Source organism: Harpia harpyja, chromosome 3 (genome assembly GCF_026419915.1).
Source record: "Harpia harpyja isolate bHarHar1 chromosome 3, bHarHar1 primary haplotype, whole genome shotgun sequence".
NCBI classification, from domain to species: Eukaryota; Metazoa; Chordata; class Aves; order Accipitriformes; family Accipitridae; genus Harpia; species Harpia harpyja.
In genome coordinates this window covers 77,411,487-77,436,338 of record NC_068942.1, presented here as the reverse complement: position 1 = coordinate 77,436,338, position 24,852 = coordinate 77,411,487, and the positions used below count along the sequence as shown (strand labels likewise).

Sequence of the window (24,852 nt, the reverse complement as noted above, 5' to 3'; positions counted from 1 at the left end):
GGAGGGAAGGAGGGAGGGGAGGCGCGGCGGTGGGCGGGCGCGGGGCGGCGGCAGCCGGGGAGGGAGCCGGGCGCCCCGCGGCCCATTCGCGACCGGCGGCGGCGGCGGCGGCGGCAGCGCGGCGCTCGGCGGCGCTTGGCCCCCCGCGGGCAGGGGCCTGTCAGCGGCGGCCGCCCCCTCCCCTGCGATGAAGGCGAGCCCCGCGGCAGCCGCCGCCGCCGCCGCCGTGGCGGGGCCGGGGCAGGCGGGAGGGCCGCGGGAGCCCGATGCGCGCTGGCGGGAGAAGGGCGAAGCGGAGGCGGAGCGGCAGCGTACCCGGGAGCGGCTGGAGGCCACGTTAGCCGGGCTGGGCGAGCTGGAGTACCTGAGGCAGCGGCAGGAATTGCTGGTGAAGAGCCTCCTGCTGAGGCGGCCGGCGGGGGCCGTGCCCGGGGCGCAGGGCGGCCGCGGGGAGCCGCCGGGCGAGGGGCCGTCGCCTCGCAGCCTGGAGGAGAAGTTCCTGGAGGAGAACATCCTCCTCCTGCGGAGGCAGCTGGTGAGCGGGGGGCAGCGGGGGGGGGGGGGGGAAGATGCTCTCCCGTGGCGGTCCCCGCGGGACGGGGCGAGGAAGGGGCTGGGGACGACGGCGGTGCCCCGAAGGGGAGGCATGCCCGCGCCGCTGTCACCGCCGGCGCAGCGTCCCAGCCGACCGGGCGTGCAGGTGATAGGCGGCGGGGAGCAGCCTCCGGGGGTTTAAAGCACGAAGAGGTGGCAAATCGGTGACGGCCGGGTTTTAGCTGGTGGCTGCAGAGTTTCCCTTCGGTTTCCAGAGCCGGGCCGGCCGGCCGACTTCCATTCAAGGCAAGAGAGGCGCTGCCGTTGCCTTGAATGGAAGTTGGGAGCGAGCTCCCGGGTCGCAACCCCGAGAGGAGGTAACGGGCGGGATCGGGCCCCTTAAAAGAAGGGATGCTTTTGTTGAAGGACGCGCTTTGGCGCTGGTGTGGGAAGAGACGGAGGGCGGCATGAAGCGGCAGATCATTTTTCAATGAAAATAGCGTACAGCTGTGCCTGGCGGTCTTTGTGCACGGCTCAGCATTTGCTTTCACCCAGGGAGAAGTTGGATTGCGTGATTTATTTGCCTGATTTCTTCTTTTCCCCAACCCCCCGCTTTTTTCCCCCCCTTTTTTTCTTGTTAGCCTTTTGCCTTAGTTCATTTAGGCTTATTTCCTCCTTTAAAAGATAGAAATAAATCATTTTTCTGCCGAGAAGGGGCTGGCTGCCAAAGAGCCGTAGTGAAGGACCAGGGAATCATTACTCAAAAAAAAACCCAAAAAACCAAACCCCAACCCCAAAACCAGGGGGATTTGTGGTAGCACTTTAATTTGTGCACTTGACATTGCAGATTGGAGCCAGATGCGGTGCTCGCTGGGGGAGGGGGACGCTGGTGGCATTAGGTGGCGCAGTGAGTTACCCCTGGAACCCATCACCTCTGCCAGCCGGGCTTCCTTCCTTCCAGCCAGCTCCCGGCTCCCCGTCAGAAACGTAGGAGAAGACCTGGGATCGTCCCTTTGCTTCTCCAAGGATGGTGTTCAATGCCAGCCCAGCGTCTTCAAACAGCCTCGCTAATACTGTTAGCGTTTGGTTTCCCTTTGCCTGAGGGCTGGCCCACCCCAGGGGAAAGGTTGTCCTGGATTTAACGGGCTTAGAACTAGTCCAGTTATGAGCATCAAAACTCTTTGCGATAAGCGTATCAGAGCACTGCTGGGCACGGATCAAATGGTGCACTTAAAAAAAAAAAAAAAGAGATAAACCTTCCTCCTGCCCCCCCACCCCCTGCCTTCCCCGTAGCCAGAACAATTAAAGGGTGTGCAGCTGAACAGTTGATGGATAAGCAACATTATAATACACACAGGGAAACTGATTGCGTTGACCGTGGGTTAATGAGTGCCTTACAAAATCATTTCTTATTGCTTATTTTATGCCATCAAATTACCTTCATAAATAGCCTTAAAATTCATCTCACAGCAATTTTATACAATTATAATGGGAGAAGAGGAAGAATTACTCTTCCTTCCTGCTGCACTGCAAAACTAATAAAAGGGCTGTGATCCCAGCCCTGGGAATCTTGCTGTCTATGTGGTAGACTATAAGCTCATAACGTGCAGCAGAACAAGGTGGTTGCCATACTGCAGGCACTTGTTGGCAGAGCTGTTTCTTCCCATTGTGTGAAGAGATTTGGTCTCTGACTAACGTCACTGTGGTGGTGAATGTCCCCTATTACACCGGCAAAGCTGTGCTTTCACTGAAGTAGCCTGTTTCATGTGCACAGGTCTGGTTTGACCATATCATACAGTACAGCTTTGTTGTTACAGCTCTGGTCCTGCAAAGGAGCACTTTGCCAACATACCGTGTTGGTCTTCCTAAATTGTGGAGCGTGCTTTTTATGTAGAACTGGCTGGAAGGGGCTGGAATGAAGTGCCTGCATAATCCTTCAGTTAAGTATTTATCCAGAGCGTCTATCTAGTATTTCAGGGCTTCGTTCTGTTTTGGTTTTTTTATAAAAGAGTATCGACAAGGTCTTCCCACGATGCTCAGATGGAGAAGACTGATTGTCTTTGGAGCCCCTTCATGTCTGCCTCACTGAAGGAGCTGATGTTTGTCTTCTTGTTTTCCAGAACTGCTTGAGGAGGAGGGACGCCGGCCTACTAAATCAGTTACAAGAGCTAGATAAGCAAATAAGTGATCTCCGCCTGGACGTGGAAAAAACGACAGATGAACACCTTGAGACAGACAGTCGTCCAAGTTCAGGTAAGGCCAATACTCAGCAAAATGGAGCCTCCCTTGGTACCTGGAATTAAACTCGATGCCTACTAGCAAAGTTCACCTACCACTGGAAACGTCGCTGTTTATAGACAACATATTCAGAGAAGCATTTCAAGCTTAATTAGATTTTTAGTGTTTGGGGCATTTTATTTTTTTTCCAAGGCCACCCACCAATTAGTTGAAAAAGTTCTAATTCTGCTGCATATTAGGAAGGAGGCTGCAGGAAAAATGGTGAAAGGAAGCACTACCAGCAGGAGGAACATGTCAAAATTGATCTTAGAGCCAGAAGGGAACACTGAATCAAACAGTTTGATCCCCCATATATTGAATTTCATCCCATTCTAACTGTGTTGAAGCCAGTAAGTGGTATTTAACTATGGGGAACCTTTCCTAGAGGCATCTTGACTTGTTCTGAAGACACTAAAAAGTGAAGAATCCACCAACTTGCAATTGTTAAAACTATTGCTAATTTCTAATCTGAATTTGACGTGTTCCATCACTGATTTTTTTATACGCTTTTCTCCCATAGACTAAGGTCTTTTCTAGTACCCAGCTTTCTCTCCTCTTGGAGGTGCTATAGAGTATAATTCCTGACTCTTTTTGATGAGCTAAACAGGTCAAGTTCATTAAGTCATTTGTTTTAAGGCATTTTTCCAAGCTCTTAAATAGCTTTGTGGCCTCTTTCCAATTTTTTAGCTTTGTTTTAAGCGTGCTGGAGTCGAGGACTAGGCTTACCGTTCCAAGGTCTTTCTCACCAGTGCTGTATAGACTGCTGAAGTCATTTCCCTACTGCTATTCATTAGTCTCATTGTACATCCAACAATCTCATTAGCTTTTTTTGCCATATCATTAAGCTTGATTGAGCTGCTTTTCCATGCTGACTAAGTCCTTTTCAGGATTATTGTTTTCCAGGGTACATCCCCATTCTGTAGACATGCCCTGCATTCCTTTTTCCTAAATTTAAATCTTGATTATGGTATGTCATATTTTTCTTGAGTAGACCCAGTTTACCGAGAAATAAAATTTTCTGTGTCTGCACGTTATTTACCATTTTCCTTCTTTCATGTCATCCACTGTTTATCTGCAGAACTTTGATGAAAATAATGGATAGCATTGGGCTCAGCACTTGGTAAAAATTTTGTAGTCCAGTAGTAGCTGGAGAGCTTGTCTTGGAAGTATAACACACTATTAAGTGAATGGGGTGTCAAACACAGCCTGGATCTTTCTCGCTAAAATGTGGAAACCCCTGTAAAGGTTAAAAAAAAGTTCAAATTTCCATATGCTAAGTAAAGTTCTGCTTTTTTACTTTTAAGTGCTTTACTTTTAAACGGAATCCTTCATAGCAATGAGGATATTACTAAATTGTGCACTGTTTTTTGGGTGACTGAATGAAGTCCCATAACTAATTGCAATAGAGTAAGCCAACATAAACATGAGCTTGACTGCCTTTCTAGGGACACAAATGGTAACTTTGTGTAGACATAACTAATATAAATCCAAACTCTTATTTTTATAGGGTTTTATGAGCTGAGTGATGGAGCTTCTGGATCGCTCTCCAATTCATCTAACTCTGTCTTCAGTGAGTGTTTATCCAGTTGCCATTCTAGCACTTGCTTTTGCAGCCCTTTGGAGGCAACACTGAATATCTCAGATGGACGCCCTAAATCTGCAGGTATAGTAAAAGCAGGTCGAATACATCATACTCCAGGAGGTGGCTTTGGCTTTGGAAATACTGCCTCAGGAGTATCTGGGTTGGATTAACCCTTCTTCCTTTCATTTGATGTATTGTGCTCTGAAAAGATTCCAGTGCCTGTCACGTACATGGGTCATGAGGCAGGACCGTTTGCCCTCCACTAGTCCAGCCTTACATGTGAATTTGTCACTCTAAACACATGAAAATAACATGTGAAAATATGACAGCTGCTCTACCCAGTAGAGGGCAGTGGTACCTATACACATAAAACACATTAGTCGCCTAATTTCTCATGCTTTCCTTTAGAAAAGCATTTTTAGTAAGTAGTAATAATGAAAGATACCTCAGCAGCCACGTCCTTGTTAAAGTGACAGAGCAAGGAGCTAGCTACAGGTTTTAGGAGGTCAGGGTGCACAGGAGTCTATTTGTACCAGTCATTTTGTCAGTTCCGATGGTCCTTAACCCCCGGGTGACCATGCTGAGGTGTGTCCTGCGTTTATATAGTATAGACAAATAGACATCATGAACAGGGAGAAAGTATTTTGTCTCTTTGGCAGAGAGCTGTTGACTTTCCTTGGACATTAGGCTGAAGATGCAAGCCTTAACGTGTGGGATGGTTAAATAGGAAGGCCTCCTTTGTTGTCCAGAAAGGACACTTCAGTAGGACTTTTGTGATCAAGTGTTATTGCTCATTCAATATATACTCATTCAGAAGCCTTAGTTCATTCTGGGTTGTGGAGGATGCTTCTAACCATAGTATTTCCAGTTTCCATTCTGCTCTTTAAGGTTAATTTACAGTGATTTTTTTGTGAATCGAGGACAAAATAATTCAAGTTCTTCTAACTCTAAAGTGGGAAAAGACAGCCTGGGATACATTCATTCTGAGATGCTGAGAAGTCCACTAAGTTATCCTTCGAGCAGCTTGAGGTAATTTAGTGCTCCCTGCTGTAAGGTATATGTGATCTTCATCGGCCATACATAAACAGAAAAGTATACACAAGGATTTCCAGCAGATTGCATTGCTAGTTTTTTCTGTATACATCACAAAACCCTAAAACTCTCATTAATCATACCGTCTCACTTTTAGAGGTGAAATTTCACAAACTGGCATGTTTCAAGGAAGTCTCTTTGGCAACATTTCCTGACTCTGACAGAGAATTTAGGAAATGTGGGAAAACTGTGAGGTGATCTGGAGGAAGTTCCTGCCCCTAACTTCCCAATGCTTCCTCTCCTGCCCACACAGGAACATCATCTCTATCAGCGAATTTTATCAAAGTCTGTGAGACCTCTTTTGAAATAAGCCTTAGATAAGTGATGAGCACTGAGCACTCAAATTTGAGTACCCTGGTTGAAGTTTCTAGCCCAAGGGTAGAAAACTGGACTGACAGTGACCTGGAAGGATCATTTAGATTGTACCTCTACTCAAGAAGACAAGGGCAACATAAGCTTAAGAAAATAATAGTAATCTTAGGTGCTTGGATTGAAGACCTGCTCCTAAGGTCGCTTACCTCCTAAATAAGTGCCTTAGCTATTAAATCTGACTCATGCATCTTGAAACGCACTGGATTTCTCTTACAGAACTCTCTTTGCAGAGCCAAGGCTAGGATGTCAGCTGGATTGACCTGCACTCCTTGTACTTGTGTGGAAAGATGAGCCCGTGTCCCATTCTTTAACCCTTTATTGCTCAAAAGGAGCATCTGTTATTATTATTAGCATTATTATAAAATAATTATGGTGATAATAATAGTAGTAATTATAATAATAATAACAAGAATAAAATTGAATCTGGATTTTTTCTGACCCAAGATAGGCTTGAAAAAATCTGTCATTGAAATTTGTCAATAAGCTAAAAGAATTAATTGGTCTCTCGTCTAGATTTTTTATGTTTCTCTTTGGATTTAGCAAAGCAAAATATAAAATTCATACATGCTGAGGCCTGCAGTGAGTTTTACAGGTGACTGTGTAACATATAAACGTTACAGACCCTTACAGACTTCTGGGTGGCTTGGATGTAAATTAGGAAGCTCTTAGCAATCTAGGCACAGGTTTGAAACCAATGTAAATGTTCTCATTAGGGCTGTGATTTTTATTTTTCTAACCGTGTAGTCATATTGGGGGAAATCCTACATAAATGCAGTTACAAAGAGACCCACAGAAGGATAGTGCTGCTTTTGTATCGCTTGAATGGCATCCCTGGTTGCAAGGTTTCTACTGTTTGAACAGTGCTGCTATAGTATAAACATTGCGTCGTATGTGTAGATGGGACCGGAGTCCTTGATGGCACATGAAAAACGTAGCAGAACTGTCCCTGGCAGGCTCTCTAAACTCTTGTAAAATGCCTTTCAGATCTCATAGGCTGGATGGACTATAATAAGGAAGGCCAGCATGAGGACCAGACCGCAGGCTCTGTCTGTCGCTCTTTGTCCACACCGCACTCAAATTCCCTCGATGTCGTTGCAGATGTACATCCAAAGTACCAGTGCGATCTGGTGTCTAAAAACGGGAATGACGTCTACCGGTACCCCAGCCCACTCCATGCGGTAGCTGTGCAGAGTCCCATGTTTCTTCTCCCCGTGACTGAAAACCCCCAGCGAGAAGAGGAGAGGCTCGCTTGCGATATTAGCGACGTTTGTGCCGGATCGGAAACGGACTCGGGAAAATCCGCCAACGCCTTTCTGCCGCAAGGCTCCTGGCCGGCGCCGTGCCCTTCCACCAGCAAGAGGATAGACGGTTACATCTTAAGCCTGGTTCAGAAAAAGACTCACGCGGTAAGGACTAACAAACCCAGGACGAGTCTCAACGCCGATCCCACCAAAGGGATCTTGAGGCATGGAAGCATGTGCGTCAGGCAGCCTGCAGGGGTGGTGGCTCACGGTAATGTCGTGAACCTGAAGAGTTCCAAGCAAGCGTCCTTGCCTTCTGGTGGGACCACCGCTCTGGACCACACAGCACCCTCCCCGTTAAAGCAGAGGCCGAGGGAGCCGGCTGGTGAGCAGCTGGAGAGTAGGAAGGCACCTTTGCCGGCGGCTTTCCCGGCCGGCGCTTCAAGCGAACTTCAGAGCAAGCACCTGCAACGGGGCGTCAAACCGGCACCTCCGGAGCTCAACCGCAATGCAGTGGCCGCGGCAGGGGACGTCCCCAAGGAGAACGGCCAGCTTTTTGCCGCGTCTCCCAAAGAGAGCCCAGGGAAGCCCGTGGTGCTGCAGCCGGAGAACAGGGTCAGCCAGCCTCCCAAAAAAATCCTGCTGAAGAGCGGCTTGCAGCCGGCTCGCTCCTCGTCGCCCGCCGTCGAGGAGAGGCCCGCGCTGGATTTCAAAAGCGAGGGCTCCTCCTCCCAGAGCCTGGATGATGGGTTGCTGGTGAACGCCCAGTACATACCGGCCCAGCAGCAAAGCGTGAAGCTTCACAAAGGCACCCGAAATGTCAAGATTTTGAAAAGCTCCGTGCTGAAACACAGGCCCCACCTTGCCAACGGGCTGGAAAACGGTTCGCAGACCTTGCGGGAGAAAACCAAGCCAGTCGGCAAGAAGTGCCGCTTTCCTGATGAGTTGGATACAAATAAGAAACTGAAAAAACCCTCCTCGCGGGGGAAGAGAGGCAGCGGCTTGCAGCCAGAGTCGGGCCTCCAGAGTCGGCAGGCTGGCCTCCACAGATCCGCCATCCGATCCCACGGGCATGGCCGAGAGGTTGTGGTGGCCAAGCCTAAACACAAGCGGGCCGACTACCGCCGGTGGAAGTCCTCGGCGGAGATTTCCTACGAGGAGGCCCTACGGAGGGCGAGGAGGAACCGGCGGGAAGGCGTGGGGGTCTACTCGCAAGTCCCCCTGCCCTACGTCAGCCCGTACGCCTACGTGGCCAGCGACTCGGAGTACTCGGCGGAGTGCGAGTCCTTGTTCCACTCCACCGTGGTGGACACGAGCGAGGACGAGCAGAGCAACTACACGACGAACTGCTTTGGAGACAGCGAGTCGAGCCTGAGCGAGGTGGAGTTCGTAGGGGAGAGCACAACCACCAGCGACTCTGATGAGAGCGGGGGCCTTATTTGGTCCCAGTTTGTCCAGACGCTCCCCATCCAAACGGTCGCGGCGCCGGAGCTGCATGAAAATGCGGCAAAGGCCTTTGTCAAAATCAAAGCCTCCCATAATCTCAAGAAGAAAATTCTCCGCTTTCGGTCGGGCTCCCTGAAGCTCATGACAACCGTCTAGTGAGGTGACTCGGTGGAATGTATCTGCTTCTGCTTTCGGAAGCAAGGTGCTTTTGTGTACATATTTCCACAGATTTTTTTTTTTTTTATACAAATATTTAAAACTTAAGGTAAATTATGTCACTTGTCTTCAGAACTTGGGTGGATACTAGTGCCTTTTACGTGGAAATAAAAGACCATTATACTCATTTTTAAAAAAAAAAACCCATAACACTGCCATTTCAGTGGTGAACAGCCTCTAGTGCATGGTGTCAGAAGGCTTTGAAAAAAGGCTAATGTTTCTGGGAATGGATCTTCCTTGCCTAGTTTTTCCAGTTCTGGGTCTTATAGAGGATATCGACAGCTTAAGGTCATAAGTTTTTAGGGGATAAGGGGGAGGGAGTGTGGGTGGTCTTCATGTTTTTGCTTGTCCCCTTCTGCTGCTCCTGTTGCCACATCTTGAACTTCTTCCTCCTGGTAGTCTGGCCTGTTTTTTTTTCTTTTCTTGTTGATTCTCTTCTTGAAACTCACCCCTGTCCTCCCCCAGCCTTCCCCCACCAGGAAAGGGCTCCTGTTCAATCTGTCTCCGAGGTTAAGTCGCCTTCTCTGGAGTGCACTCTGCTCCGATCTCCTGGGAGTCCCGCTGCGGATAGCGGTGATGTTGAGAGTAAACTGTTGGAGCAGCTGACCAAGGCTTAGTAACTTCAGTATATTGTGTAAAACTGCTTTTTAAAAAAAAAAAAAAACATATGCATGTCACGTGCATGAGTATCAGTAGTTTTAATATTCCTGTTGATGTCCAATTTACTGTACATCATCAATGGCTGTTTTTATATATATATCATTGTGTAAATTAATATAACACATCATATGCTGTAATAAACAGTCTGTTTTAATACTTTTTTAAAGTTTGTTACATTGGTGCAGACCCAGTCAATGGTTTTATATTGGTGTCACCACTTCCATGTCTCTGATGTGACCTGTTAACATACTCTGCATTTAGCCATGCAGGAAACGGAGCATGCCTAAAATGTTTAAAATGTTGCTGTGGATGTGACTTGTGCTTTGAGGGAACTGGATGGTCATGGCTCCTCTTGATCTTCCCGTAACTTGCATTTTTTAAGGGCAAGGTGGGATTTAGGAGCTCAGAGACATCTTCAGGTTGTTGCTTATGGGCAGCTCATGTTGCGGAGCAGGTGGACATGTGATATTAATCCTTCTCTCTGTCAGGGAGCTTGCAGACTTTGGTTGGTACAACACAGGGGCAGATGGTAGGTTTCTGTAACCGAATAGATCTGTGTAACGCAACAGGTGTCCCTCTGAAACGTCCAGTAAATGAATCCCCAAGAGCTGTGCGCCCTGGGAGCTGGGCTGGGTGGAGGAGAGGATAGGCTTGTGGTCCCTGGTGCCCTCTTTAGGTATGGTGGCTGACTGTATCGCAACCCTGACAAGGTTATGGAAAGAAGTGACAATTGTGGCACCCACCGGTCTCTGTCTCAGTTTCTTTCTTCCCATAGGACTGGAGGTGAGTCTGCCAGCAAAGGAGAAAGGAGCTAACCGTAGACAGCACTGCTTCCCTTTGCAGCAACAGTTTTGAAGCTGCCTGGTGGGAAGGCTGGAGGTTTATGGCAGGCATGTCTGATGGAGCAGGCCCAGGGGTTGGGCTGGTTTCTGCAGGTTCATCTTCTGCTCTGGCATCCGTGAAACAGTGGACATACAAGCGGTGTGGATGCTGTGACTGGTATGAATTTCAGGGATGTGTGTGCAGCCTGCCCGTTCCATAGCAAGATCTGCTGAGCAGACATCTTCCTTTGTGGTTGCTCTGTGTCCTTCCTGCTGTCACCTACCTGAAAGGCAGAGCAGTTTTTTTCTCAGGTTTCCTTGCATTGCAAATGTAGGAAGGAGAGATCCACCCAGAATTAAATGCCTCCGGGAGCAGCTTCTGAGACAGTGGTAACGCTTTTTCTAAGCGGCAGATTTTATTTTTTAATCTGCAGTGTAGTAAATCCCTACCTATAAAATGTCTCTTGTATTTTTTTTTTCCTTTTTTTAATAGAGGAATGTCAGTTTCTGTAAGGGGTCTTGCAGTATGGTCACAAGGTTCTGGATTCAGTGACCCAGAAAGTCTTTGCATTTCCATCTCTCATGATACATGAAAAGCTGTAACTCACCTTATCTGGTCATAACTCTCCCATTGCTTTACACATGGAAGAGCAGCTTGTGTGTATATATATATATATATATATATGTATGTATGTATAAAAATTTTATATATTGATACAGAATAATTCATCCAGAAATTACTGGACAATGGCTGCCACTGCAGAGAGGGGAAGAGAAGTAATGTTTGTTATTAAACATGGCATTACTAAGGCTAAGCAGCAGCTTAATGCATTCCCATTAATAACCGATGGGTGTTATATCAAACAAAGGGAATGTCAAGAAGCTTGTCAAAGCTAGTAGCTTCTTTCCTAGAGTACCTCTTAATCATGCCACATAATCTCTCTTTGAGCGAGAAAAACCTGTGCAAATTCCTGCAAATCTCAAAGGTGTAGCAGAGTAGGAGAGAGGATCTTCAGATGTGCACTCTATGTCTCTCTGGCTGTAAAGGAGCCGCTGGTGAGAAGACAAACCAGTGGCTTTGGGATGATGAGTTTTTAATTGCAGTGCCATAGCAGATCATCTCGTACCAGGTGAGAGAGACTGGTTTTCAAAACTGAGCTGCTGAATAGTTTCTTTTTAGATAATTGAGTAAAAAAAAAAGAAAATAACCACCTAAGTATCGCTAAGACTGTATCAGCTGCAACCACTGTATTCTGCAGTACTCTTGCTGAATAGCTCAATACCAGACGGGGAAATGGGCTGATGCTATCTCCATCTTAATTGCATCTGAGTCTTCTCAGTTTGGGGAATGAATTTTCCTTTTCATATACGATTTAGGTAAGCATTCAGAATCCTTTAAACAGGACTAGTTTTTTTCTCTCTATCCCCCTCCCCCCCCCTTTTTTCTCTAAATGAAAGATCTTATAGTGCTGGAAAAGTACTTGATATGGTCCCAATACACAGCACACATCCTGTTCTCTGGTTCTGATTTAGGAAACACATCTAAGTTAGTAAGTTTTTGCAACGTTAGGTTGAAAAACATCTGCTAATCTTGGAGACCAGTTAAATATCTGGCACTTGTTTAAGCTACCTGGCTTTCCAGCTCCACAGCCTTGAGTCCTTGCCAGTGTATTTTTCATAATGTTCACATTTTAATTATCCCCAGTGTTTATGGTAGTCTTTGGAAGCTTGAAGCGGGAACGTTTCTCTTCATTACACTGGGGCCTATTTCAAGGTGGGGGCAGGCTGTGGCAGGGAGGTTTGGGATTAGCTACCCCTGTGCTCCATATATAACTGAGTGCAGGGAAGTACAGAAGCATATGCTTAACGTAAAGAACAAGAGCAGACCCCTTTAGCTGGATTTCTTGCGATTCAGGTTATATAGTGTCGCTGCACACCTCCCAGGTACCATCTCTTCCAGTGCAGGAATCGGCGTCATGCACGCTCTGAAGTGCTGTCGTCTGAAAGTCATGAGAGCGTCACCGGGCTGTCTGCCTTCCAGCAGGCTTTTTGGGTCTCTCTTCTGCTTCCTAACCCCAGCCACCAGCTGTGGGTCAGCGGATCACAAAGCAAGCTGTGTCTGGTGTGTGCGGGGTCGGAGAGAGGCCCTGGCGTTGTGCCTAGACTTCCCAACTGCATGGGGGGCCTCTGTTGTGGACCTCACGCTTGTCGTGAGAAACGCGATGTGCCGGTTTGGACAGCTGGGTCTGAAGGAAGGTGGGAATGGAGAGTCCCATAAATGGAGTGGTCTGATCCTGTTTCGTCTCTATTTCCAGGAGAGGCTGAAAGAGGAGGTGTTCCAGTCTAATGCCTAGCTCAGTAAGTTGGACTGGGCTAAACGGAGTCCTCCAAGGGACTCTGCCTCATTTCTTCCAGTACTCTTTAAATGATCAAGGCCACTATCAGCACTGCCGGTTGCCAAGGTGCTTTAACCATCTGGCCAAGTCCTGGAAGAGGGACTTGTCCCTTTACTGGGACAAGTGATAAGCTCCAGTCACCCAGGTCTGTTTTTGACCTTCCATAGCACAACTCCTGCTTGCAGAGAGCCTGTAGGTCCCAGCCCCTTGCAGCTTTCCCTGTCCTGGGGCTTCAGAGGGAATCTGTCCATCCCTTAAAAGTTTTCTAGTTTTCTTCTGGCATGGGGTTCATCTTGGATAAGGACTGACAACAGATTCTCCTGTGCCTTCACTAATCCCAAATCTGTTTGTTGGCTCAGAGAAAGGTCAGGCGCTCCTCAGGTGGCAACCAGCAAAGCCATCCCTGAGGGACCTCCATCCCTTTCTGCCACAAAGGGCAGCAAAGGCTTTTATTAGCCATGGTCACCACTCGGCAGATGACTCACCATGCCGGGCAGGGCTCTCCCTCAGCCTGTGATTTTTCTCACAGGAGAGAACAAGGACATGAACATTTTGAGGAAGCAGAAACAGCTAAAGACATTTTTAATAGCTAACTTCAGCATCTAGTATGTACCTTTGGAGTAGCCAACAATAATACATACAACTGAGCTGCTAGTACAAAAAACTGAACCATTCTCAATTCTTTGCAGTGTCCTGTGCACAGTGCAGAGAGGATACAGAGACTGCAAACCAATGGAGACAATTCATGAGCTCCAGGTCTACGTTTCAAACTTGCTTTTCTCTGAACCTCCAAGGAATTGTGTTGAGGCTTCTTGCATGGCATGATGTTTCTTTCTCTAACTAAACATTATAGATGGAGCACTGTGGTGAGAAACAATTGCTCTGGGGTTTAAAAAAGTCCACAATGCTGAAATGAGGGGAGACATATGGAAATGAGTGGGAGATCCATTTAAAAGGGATAATAGAAGGTGCTTTTTTTACATAGCAGGGAATTTGCTGCCACAGGAAATAGTGAGGCAGATACAATATCAGCAAGTTCAAAGGGGTCAGAGAAGGTAGGGAAGGATGTGTGCTCTACCCTCCCCAGTCAATGACTGTGGATGCTAGGAGGAGTGTGAGGTGAATGGATTGCAAATAGTGGCCAGGCTTGCGTGCTCCCACTAAAGATTGTCTTTTCCTGCAACTGCTGAAGCACCATTAGCTGGAGGAGATGCACCGTCCTGCTGACCCAGCAGACCGTTTCCTGTAGTCCTGTGATCTTGGTGTAGCTGATGGGAATTGTCTATGCAATTGGATTTCCTCACTATTTATTAGTCTTTTGTCCTCCCAACTGCTGCTGAAGACAAGTTTTGCATTGCTTTGCAAAGAACTTCACTTTGCATGCTTGGCTGATGGTGGCAAGCATTTATTCAAACTATGGACATGTGTTTCTGGTCACTCTTGTCCTATGGCAGAATAATTTCATCCACCCTTTCACACGGGCAGTCTGTGCCAGACTCCTCTGTTATGGTGAGCATCGTCCCCCTGTATTGCAAACACTGTTATGGACATAGTCCATATACTAGCCTACCGTGGAAGCCACTGTTGGGCAACAATTTTACATCCTACAGTTGCTTCTAAATTGTAGGAAAAGTAGATGACCTCCAAACCAAACGAACCATCCTAGTGACAGAGCGCATCTACTGCACCCTGCCTTGGGACTTTGCTGTCCTTGGAGAGTTTTTCTCTCCCTCTGACTGTGGCTACATTCAGGCTTTTGTTCGGAGCAACAGAGCAGTCTGGAAGAGAATCCCGTGGTCGTCTCCACTTACTGTGTATTGGTTTGGACAGCAGAGCAGTTTTGGTGCATGCTAACTAGACGCCTTTGGAACGCTAATCCAGATGGTCCACTCCAGGGGCACAGCAGATGTGCTTCTACCTGGACAGGGACATGGGGGTCTGAACCAGTGATGGCTCCCTAGAATAGCTTCCAGTCAAAAAATGTGGACAAGTTTGGTCCAAATGACTTTGGGGACCAGACTAAATCTAGGCTGAAGTAAACACTTGAACTGCATATATTGTACTTGGGGGGACCTTAGTTTGGATCTGCTCCTTCTGTGCTGAATGACTTGTTGATGTAAACAGAGTCTTTCTCTCAGTTAATGGCCTTTGTTTCCATGCTGTATTCCTTTAAGATCAATAAAGTATATTAACATTAATAACTTGATTTCACTGAGCCAAGCTCTGAAAAATCTGTCTTTTGTTCTTTTTAAAAGAGTTGGAAGTCCTGGGAACTAAGATTTTCATGACAATACCGAAGGAAAATCTATATGATTTGGACTCATGATGTAATGGCTTTGTAAGCAAATAAAGTGTTTTCTCCTAGAAAGGGTTCAGGTCTTCTGTGGTCAAGGACAGGAAGCTGGAAAATTTGCAACCTGTTGAAAAATATGTTCCCTGTGTCTCCTTGCACTCTGTGAGCCTCGTGTCTTCAGAAACGAGATTTTCATGAGGAGGAGGAGGAAGCATGAGGTACAGGGAGGAGAAGGACCTAATCAATCTTAATCTCTGAAGTACTCATGCAGTAAGTGTTTAAGCATGTGATTAAAGCCCATTCTTACTCAGTGAAGCATTTCGGCGCATGCTTTGGGTACTTCGTGGCTGGAGTGAATTAAGCACATGCTCAGGAATGCTGGTGGATCAAGGTCTTTAAGCTTGTGTTTGCAAGTGTCCTATGTCTGTTTGTACAAGCTGTCCCAGTGACTTCTCTTGGTTAATGTTGGAAGGACTCCCTGCTCTCCCTTAAGAGCCAGACCCCGTATGGTGAAATTTGATTCAAACTGTTAATCTGAACTTGGGAGAAGCAGTATCTATCTTAAGTCCGTGCTTTAAGCAGTAATTGAAGTGCTTATAAAGGAAGAGATGCATTTGTTATTTGTTGTATTTGAGGACACTGAGCTAAAAACACTTTGAGATACATAACAGCGAACGTGCTTGTGCTCTGTATCAATAGCAGGACTTTGTGTAAGCCCTGGGAATGGCACTCTGGAAGAGACAGAATGACCCTTTCTACATTTGCTCCCTTCCCTTGGATGTCCAGGTGGAGCTGGGGGAATGATGCAGGCAGGGAAGGCCAGGTGCAAACACCAAACCTGTAGAGTCTGGAGCACCACCCATTCATGTGCCTGACTAATCTTACTTGAATCCCAGTTTCAGGCAGTGGGATTAGCAAAACAGTGGGATCTCTGGCCTACCCAGAGCTGGAGAACAGAGCTAGGAAGCATAGAGAGGGTGACTTTGCCTGGCTTCAAGGAAAGCTGCAGTTTGACTGAGCGAACAGTAGAGGCAAGGGAAGGGTTAAAAGTTTGTCTTCTCTTCCTAGACACATTATTTACAGTGGGTTAGTTTCCTTTTGGAAGGGCCCACTGTAAAAGGAGACTTTCACAGCGTTTCTGCAGGTTAGACCTATATCGCATTACAGTTTTCTTTCCTGGACTCTTGACTGACACGATTTCCTGAAGTTGTTCTTCTCTTGGGAAGGTGAACTCAGGAAAGAGTAGGAGTTTGCTAAAAATCCAGAGCCTTGGAAGGCAAAATCATGCTGATGGCCTTTTCTTTCTAGACGTAAGGCCAGTCCTCAATGCTGCGTCATGCTCTGTATCTCCCAGTGCAGGGCAAAGGCTGGGAAAGGAGTGGGAGAGGAAATCCATCAGGTTTGATAAGAGAACAGTCTGTAAATCCTGTTGGAGCAGCTTGCAAAGGCCATAGTACCAACCACAGGAGCAGCGCCTGACTGCGTCATGCGAGCAGCCATCTCACGCGGTGGCCGATGAGATCAAGGGCAGTGTTGGCCGTTGACTTGGATATCCTGATCTCTGCTATTGCTTAAGCCACCTTCATGCCTCCAGGCCACAGCAAGCATGTTCATCCTGGTAAGTGTTTCCTTTACTGCTTTTTTCTTCTTCCTCATGAAATAAATTGTGGCTTGGCATTAAAGCACAAGTGCTGAAAGAAACTGAAGTTCTGGCTTGTTTCTCCCGTCAAACACCTCATGATAGTGTTTTCCTTAATGTTCAGTTGCTTGGAAGGTAGAGAAACTATTCCCTTCTCATCTGCAACATATCCATTTTTTACAGGTGTCTTCCGAGTGGCTTGTATGGAACAACACACCGCTCTCTTCAACACTGTGCAGGACACCCTGAAGCAACCCTGTATCTGCACAATCCACAGCTACCACAAGATATTTTTCTGACAGGGACATCGTGACTGGGCAGTTTGGATCTGACTCATCCCACCTGAAGCCCATCAGCGCTGAGGGTGAAGATGCTCCTGCAGGGCGAGGAGGAAGCATGCTCAGAAATGTTTATTATTACTGTTAAATGACAAGTTCCCTTTCTTTCCCCTCCCTTTCCCTGCCATGGAGATAGTGATCTCTGCTGTGGTCCCTGCTGCTTTCTTTTTCCTGTGTTGATCTAGGGTAAGACTTGCTGCCCTTGAAGGATGGTCTTAGCCCTGAGAGAGGCTTTTATTGCTGAGCCATTGACTTTTGATTCAGAGCATGTGTCTTCCCCGGGCCTATTGCAGATGCCCACCGTCACCCTGGGTAGGCTGCATGGCCTCATGTACATGGTAATGTGGGTGCTCTGAGCCTTCCTCCCTTCCCTTTTCTTTGCCACTACAGTGGGATTGTTTAACTTTCATCCTCTGTCCTCTTGACTCTCATCTGAAGTCATCCAGCTGTGGGGGTGGTCCTCATGACTTCAGAGCACAGCACTTACGTCTTTGGTCTAAGTAAACTTTGTGAATCCATTACAAAAATATGAAATAAGCAATGAATTTCATATTCGAAAAAAAAGGTGAGTGGTGAGTGGGTTTTCTTTCTGTCATGCTTCCCCCATTCATTAACTTCTCAACACAAGCGTCATGATATGGACAGGAAACACAGCAAAAGAAGTGAAAATAATAAATCACCATTCCTACTGTATAGCAGAGAGTCAATGCTTTTGCATGGAGGAAGGAAACAAAAGGCTCTTTGTCCTGCCAAAGGATCCTCACTGATATTAATCTAAAAACCCAAATAATTTACTGACCTACAATTAGGAAGGGTAGCAAAATGGACAAATGGGAGCTGTGAAGCTGGGCAAAATGTTGCTGGTTCTTGTGCTAGAAACTGATTCCTCTGGCTGCTGGATCCACTCTTGTTCCTGTTGATTGATTCTGAGACCGTTTTCTTGGTGGTCAGGGCTACTTCCAGAAACCACTTATGGTGCACTGATGAAAAGGCCAATTTTATGAGTAAACATCCTAATAAGCAGGTCTTGACAGATGGTTTGTTGCTCAAGCCCCACATAACCCTACAGCTGGTGTCAGTATCTCCCACAGATGTTCCCCAGGAGAACTTCCCCACAGCGTGCTCAGGAGCTCTCAGCTTTCACAGCACGCCCGGCTGCATCCCAAGGAGGAGCCTCGGCGCTTGCTCGACACGTTGCAGGTATGTCTTTGGGGACAACACAGACTTCTGGAAACATGTTTCTCATAGCATAGATAAAATTAGGCTCCCAGTGGAGCCTGTTGGTGACTGAACACGGTGAGCAAAGGTGTCTGTGCGCAGCAGCTGCTGCTGCTATCTCTTGGTCCATGAGCAGTGAGAAATGTCCAGTGTTATATGAAGCAGAACAAGAACCCTCTCATATACTTTAATATCCTTCAGTCTCTTTTGTTTTGGTATTGCCTCATCTCAATGTTTCCAAAATCTGTTCCCCCTATTTTCTAGCAAATCATAGGAAAAAAATGTCATTTAGGCAGTGATTTTTCCAAGTAAATCTCTTCCTTTTCCCTCATTTCCTTTGTCTGTGAGTCTGATGAACTGGTCTGAGCCCTGGGGTCAGCCCATTATGCTGTAGTCACTTGCAGTATCAGGCATGTAGTCCTCAGGCAGATCAAGTATTTCCATTAGAAGCTCATGGATAAATTGCAGAGATTTTACCTCATTCTCCTCCCCTGGGGAGCTCGTAGGACTGTAAGATAGTTTGTATCATCTGCCTTCCAGACCAGACAATTTAGATTTGACTTGATTTGTATATCCCTGCAGTGTTCCTGGTGGGCTGTACACGATACACAGTTCTCTGCCTCTGACCCGAGAGCAGCTGAAACAGGACTGATGTGCAAAGGCTGCTGTTGAGAGGTACATAAGTGGCTGCAGCTGTCCTGTGAGGGTGTCTGCAAGGAATGGGTTTAAAAACATGATACTGTTCTGGGAAGAAGTTTAGTTTTGATTAAATTAGGCTGAATTCCCTCCAAAGTGGAACAAAACACGACCAAGTAGAAATTCTGCAAAAGAGAATAGTGCACCAGCTTGCACCGTGGGCTGTCTCAAGGGCCGATCTCTGGAGCGCTGAGCCTCTCTACTGGGTTTCATGGGCTCTCCATCTACGGATGCTCTTGTGTTTCCTCCCTGAGATGGTCTAATACCTGGGACACCCCAAACTGAGAAGTGTGGGAGCAGCAAAATCCCCTCTTGCGAAGCAGCCTATTTGGCAGCAGGCTGCCCCAGGGCCCTGGAAACCTGAACGGTGGAGGAACCAGATGGGTGACCAGGCAGGAAACTCAGCAGGTTTCTGATGTTTGGAGCCCTGTGCGAGTTTCATGGGAACCTGGGCAAAATTGACTCACCTTGTTGAGATTTTGCTGAATTGGTGAATTCCTCTGAAATGCTGTTTTGCCTGAAACCTTCTGAGCAGGTGCAGTATCTTCAGCTATCTTTTGAAGACAGAGACAACGCGTTCCCCTGCGCTTTGCAGCATGGGTCTTCTGGGAGTCAAAGAAGCACTCATCTTTGCTATTGAGCCCTCTGTCAGCATTCACACTCTTGAAGTGGTGTCGAGGAGGGAGGATACAGGAACTTGGCAGTGACGAATGAAGGATGCTGGCAGGTTATTCTGATCCTTAGAAAATCATTGTATTCTCCTCATTACACTACACCTCATCCACCTACTCTGTCTTGTCCTATAGACTATAAATTCTCCATATTAAATTAATTCCCCAAGTTCTCTATTTGTTTTCACAGCCTCTAGCTGAGTTTCCTAGGTGCTACCCTAATATAAACAATAATAAAGACTGCTCTGTCCTGCTGCAAAGCACTTCTGAGGATGTTCCCTCTAATTCTCTTCCTTGTTTAGCGTTGTATCATTAAAAGGCATGAGGTGGTTAATTGGAGGCTTACAGCTTTTGTGACTGATGCAAACCGGTGTGTGTGTAATTGCTTGCTGCAAACGCTCAGGTGAATGCTTTAAAAGAAAAGGGGGAGGACGCAGATGGCCACGAGCAGAAGGTTCCCTGCAAAAGGTCACAGGAAAAGGTTAGCGATAGGGTTGCCCGAAGCTGGGAAAAAGAACCTAATACTTGGACAACTGGTGAAGAGCCTGCCTAGACCGCGGCTTTGTTCCCTAAAGGGGGCTGCCGCTTCGGCAGAGACTCTTACATCAAAGCTCTCATAACAAAACACAGCAGAGATCAGTATCACCCAGCCTGTGGCACTGGCGGGAAATGGATTGGTTGACAAGTCGGAGGCCCTTTCTGGGCAGATGGCTGGGTAGGAGTTACTGGCTGCTTGCAAAATCTCGGAAGGAGCCTTTAATCTGCGTGTGATACTGTATGTTTTAGCGAGCATCTAGATGTTTATCTTGGCTGCATTAGTCACCAGGAGAGTCTGCTCTCAACCTTTTCTCTTCCGTACCTTAGCTGCAGGCTTCTTCCCCCAGTTTTTGGAAAAGATGTGAGCTGAACGCTGTAGGATTCGTTGGGTTTTTTGTAATTTTGGCAGGGAAATAGAGCAGGGACAGGTTTTCTTGGTAATACTTTGCAGAGCGTTTTTAGCGCTGTGACTTTGCATGTGCTGTGATACACTTTCAGAGCCTTGCCCTGGGAACCAGTAGTCTGAAAAGTCTTACCATGCTCCTAAACAAATAGCTGTCTTGAAGCCCATTAGAATGACAACTACAAAGCTGTGCTTCTCCCAACCTGGTGTTAAACGCCTTGCAGTGCTGAAGGTAAACAGGATCAATCAGTCATCTTCCCAGGGACCGTCTAATGGCAGTCCATGAATCAAGCTTGGCTTTCGAGGTCATTTTTATCTGCCTTGGGGAGTACAAGCTGACCAAACTGGGGTCTTGCTCTGCATGTACAGGCTGAAGAGCGCAAGGCTGGGTCTGGCAGGGTGTGTTAATTAGTGGAGCCAGTGTGAATATAGCTGTTATGATGAGGTCTACAAAGTGACGAGGCCTGAGCATGCAGGCTCTGGCCATCTCTGCTCTCCTACAAAGCCAATATTGCCATAGTGCATCTGCTGGCTTGGCCAAACAACAGCTCGATGCTGCTTTTACTTCTGTGGTTTTGTACCTATGGTGTATTGTTTGTCTTCTTTTGACTATGCCAAGAAAGAGCTTAGCTCAGTGGGGAAACCAAACTTTCAGCAATGCCTGAAGAACACAGACAATTTAATAGTCTGAAGTTTTGCTAATCCAGACAGTAACATGAGCTCAGGGTGTTCAGCTGAGGTCCCACTATAACTATGCACATCATCCAGTGAGATTTAGACCCTACCAGGTCATGGGCTGTGTATGCAATCAAAAAGCTCCTTTCCCCAAGGAGTTCACAATGCAGAGACAAAATATTATCCTCCTAATTAGTTTATTGCAGCAGACTGGGGCACAGAAGTCAGATTATCTGGGGGCATGCTAAGACCATTCATGTGCCATTGAACTTGGAAAAGGCGTTTTTCACGACATCTGGTTTCAATCAATTTGCTGTCAATTCCGACTGCCAGACCCATTTTCGGGGACCATTAAAGTACATAGCACTGACACGGGGTTGCAGCTGTAATCCAAACATGGGTATCCAAAGTAAGAGTCCTGCTACTTCTCGCCGGTGAGTGTGTAGAGAATGAGAAACTGGCAGCTGTGCTCTTCTGAATACAACTCCTTTTCCCATTTGAGAAAGCCTCAGGCTGGACCATCACCTTCAGTCGTGCCATACGCAGCTTGGCCATGTGTGTGGTGCCTGGACAGACCTTAGCAGGGACCCAGTCTCCGTGCATCGGGCAGGAGATTCATGCTAAGCGTTACAGAAGTCTTTGCAAAGCCTCCCTCCTACACGGACCAGGCTCCTTCCCCAGCCTACCTCTGCATTTTGCTTTTAGCGCTCCAACAACCTTCTTGTGCAAGCAGCCTGTTGTGGCTGTGATTCTGCCAATATGGGAACGCGCTGAGAGGAGCCTGGTTCATTTAAATGTGTGCAACCACAGCTCATGCTTTTACAGCATATATTCAGTGAAGCAATGCCTTTATCTTCAATACTTAGCCTTTATCTAACATCTTTTCAGTCTAAAGCTTTTTTTGAAACGCAGATTAAGTAATAACAACGTAGGATAATTGAGTGCATTTTTTCACAGTGACATAATGATACTTATCTATGGCTACTGAAAAGCAAGGATAATATACTATGAGAGTGCTGTATTATCTTGCTTCTGAAACAGACCAAGTTTGGCATTAGGGCTTAAGTAGTTGAAATATGGCTCCTTGTACCAAAGCCTGTTTGTTTATAATAAAGCCTAATACGTCTTTCTAGCGGACATTGCAATGTCAGAAGCACTGACACGATTGCTGACTTTGCAACCTGTGAGGTTGGTAGTGTGTTGAGCGTGGAGATCATACCATGTAAGAACTACATCTGATGTGTCTCCTGTTACGTGAGAGCAAAACCCATCTTGTCATGAGAGGAGTTGACCTTGGGGATCAGTGTTTGTAATGCGTGTTAATTTTTTGGATGTCAGGTGAGATGCAGTTCCGAGCATGCTCTGCTTAGCATCATCGTGGCTTTTGCAGGTAATTAGTTATAACACTGTTGTGAGCAGACCTTACAAACCCACTGGGTGATTTTATTTGCATAGGAGGCCTGGTGGAATAAAACGACAGGCTGGCATGGCGAAACAAGCTGGACTCCCTTTGAATCCTACCCAGTGAGGAGGAAAACATAAATTAACATCCCCCCTCCAAACCCTCAGACACATAGTTCTCTTCCACAGCAAAACAGCCTGTGCATCTTCCAGAAAAACTGGAGGATCGATGGGAAAGCACTTAGATTTAAATTGACTTACTGTCCAAAGTGGTATTTTAGTCCCTCTTATATTTGTTCAGGCAGAACATGATGGTGTGTCTCTGGATAATTTTCCACCTGCCTGTTTTGAATATCAGATGGAATCATTTAGCTGGCGAACTGGAATGGTGCCAAATTTTGCAGGAGCCTTTTCTCCTGAGTTCTGCTGTTTTTGTAACTACTTAGGCAGAATTATCCAAGCATGCTCCTGGCTGGCACAGGGTAAATGCTGAGCAACACAACATGAGTCGACTCTTCATATGTCAACATAATTCCATAGTTAACGTCAAGGAACAAGCTACTAGGGCTTATTTAACTGTAATTCACAGGTTGTCAAAGGACCAGAAGGTTATTTGATGTTATATGAACCTGCAGAATGACACTGGCCCATCAGCAAAGTAATTTCAGAAACTGAAAAAATAATTCACACCATTTTTTTGCTGGATTTCTGTGCAGTCTACCCCAGTGTGCATGACAACCATATTGCTGAACATGACTGAAAGCTTCTTATTCTCTTAAGCACCCTCTAATAGGGTGGAAGTGGGGGTCAATTCAGCCAAGTAATGTGGTGCTTTGAAGTAACTGAATCTATTAAGTGTTTAGCTGTATATATATGCACATTGGGTAACTGGAATACTGATGTTAGGACTCCTACTTGGCTCACCTATTTGTTCCTTATGCTGTTTGATTGGCGTTAATCCTGAGGAAGGAGGTAGTGGTGCTGGCAACTGCTTTCCCTAGTGGAAAATGAGTACGATCAGCCCTCTTCTCCCATATGGTTGGTATCTCCACAGTGCAGGAATTTGTTAGCTTAAAGCTTCTCTCTAAATGGGTGACAACTCTTCTCTGATAAGCTGTGGCTGCCCTGCATGTGAGACCTCAGACACCAAATAAACAGTGCTGGCATCAGATAATTCTGTTTAGAATGCCATGGCCTTAGAAGTACCTCATCTTTTGAAATGCAATGTTTTTTTCATGGGTTGTTTACATCTTCCTGCAGTGACTTCATGTCCTCTTGTAGTTCTTCAGTGTCTATGAAAGCTTAAACCACTGATCCTAGAAAGTATTTGCAGGATTTGGTTTCTTTTTCTAGGGTTTTTGGGGAATGATTTATCTATAATTCTCCCTCTTGCTCCTAAAACGTCTGCTGAAGTGCTAACGGGCAAAACTGAGCTTGCAATCATTAGAGATGTAGCATTTCTGGAAAAGGCTTCACTTGGTGGTGTGGTCTGAGGGTGAATGTTGTGGTCAATGGGATAGAATTGGGAAATGACACAGATGTTCTCGTGCTCAAGTGTAAAGCCTTAGCTCCGCTGGCCTTGAAGCGTTATGGAGATTTCTGCTTACTCCCTTTAAAACGTAGGGTGCAAACTGCCATTGTAAAGATCACGACCTTCTGCAGTTTGAGGGAAGACCTGTTATTTGGGCTGGAAACCTCTAAAGCTTAGGAAGCTGTGAGCAAACAAGACTGAAGCTGGCTGTGTGAAATCAGAGTACATCAAGTGTAGAAGAGAAAGCACCAAAAAGCTGAGAGTTTTGAAACTGTTTATCTAAGTTTTTTGCATGGCCCCTCTTATCACAGCATCGAAGCACCTCCCTGATGGTAATACCTTTTATCTTCTTGCCAACACCCTCACAGGGTTCCTATCCCTATTTTACAGTTAGGAGACCCAAGTGCAGGCGCTGAGTGATATGCCCAGTGGCACTTGGGGTTTCTGTGGCAGATCAAGGAATGAAGCTCAACTTTCCCATGCCCCAGGCTAATTCCTTAACCCCGTGGGATCCTCCTGGAAATGAGCAGAATGGCTTAGCAAAACGCAGCAGTATGTGGAAATAATGCTCAAATGCAGTATGGGGGAGCCCATACTGGACTCTGAAAGTATAAGTATTGGCATTTAAGTCTTGGTCTTTTGGAGCAAGCTGATGCTGTGCAGTGGAAAGCTGAAGTTGTCTCTGGAACGAGCAGAATATAGCTGCATCGAGCAAGGTTTATTAGTGCGGGTATAGCACCGTGCTGGCCAGGCTGTGCCACTTTCGGGCTGAAACAAGCTGCTCTGCGTAATGCTGGGTGTGTGGCTCTTGCT

General features: G+C 46.6%; 1 protein-coding gene and 1 long non-coding RNA gene across 3 annotated transcripts; both read left to right on the top strand.

Annotated features, from left to right (window-relative positions):
* The first annotated feature begins 81 nt into the window (after positions 1–81).
* Positions 82–14,843, top strand: DACT1 (dishevelled binding antagonist of beta catenin 1). Of its 2 annotated transcripts, none has more exons than XM_052783496.1 (4): positions 82–535; positions 2,655–2,787; positions 4,319–4,474; positions 6,956–14,843. In XM_052783496.1, the coding sequence occupies exons 1-4, from the start codon at positions 188–190 to the stop codon at positions 8,698–8,700; spliced, it is 2,382 nt and encodes a 793-aa protein (XP_052639456.1). In that variant the 5' UTR covers positions 82–187; the 3' UTR covers positions 8,701–14,843. The 2 variants fall into 2 exon arrangements, with proteins under 2 accessions (XP_052639456.1, XP_052639455.1); XM_052783495.1 differs by having other exon boundaries at positions 93–535; positions 6,842–14,843.
* A 2,929-nt stretch (positions 14,844–17,772) lies between these two features.
* On the top strand, positions 17,773–19,740 carry LOC128140252 (uncharacterized). Its single transcript, XR_008234668.1, has 3 exons — positions 17,773–18,107; positions 18,708–18,800; positions 19,357–19,740. It is a non-coding gene; the product is annotated as an uncharacterized LOC128140252 (long non-coding RNA).
* The last annotated feature ends 5,112 nt before the right edge of the window (positions 19,741–24,852 follow it).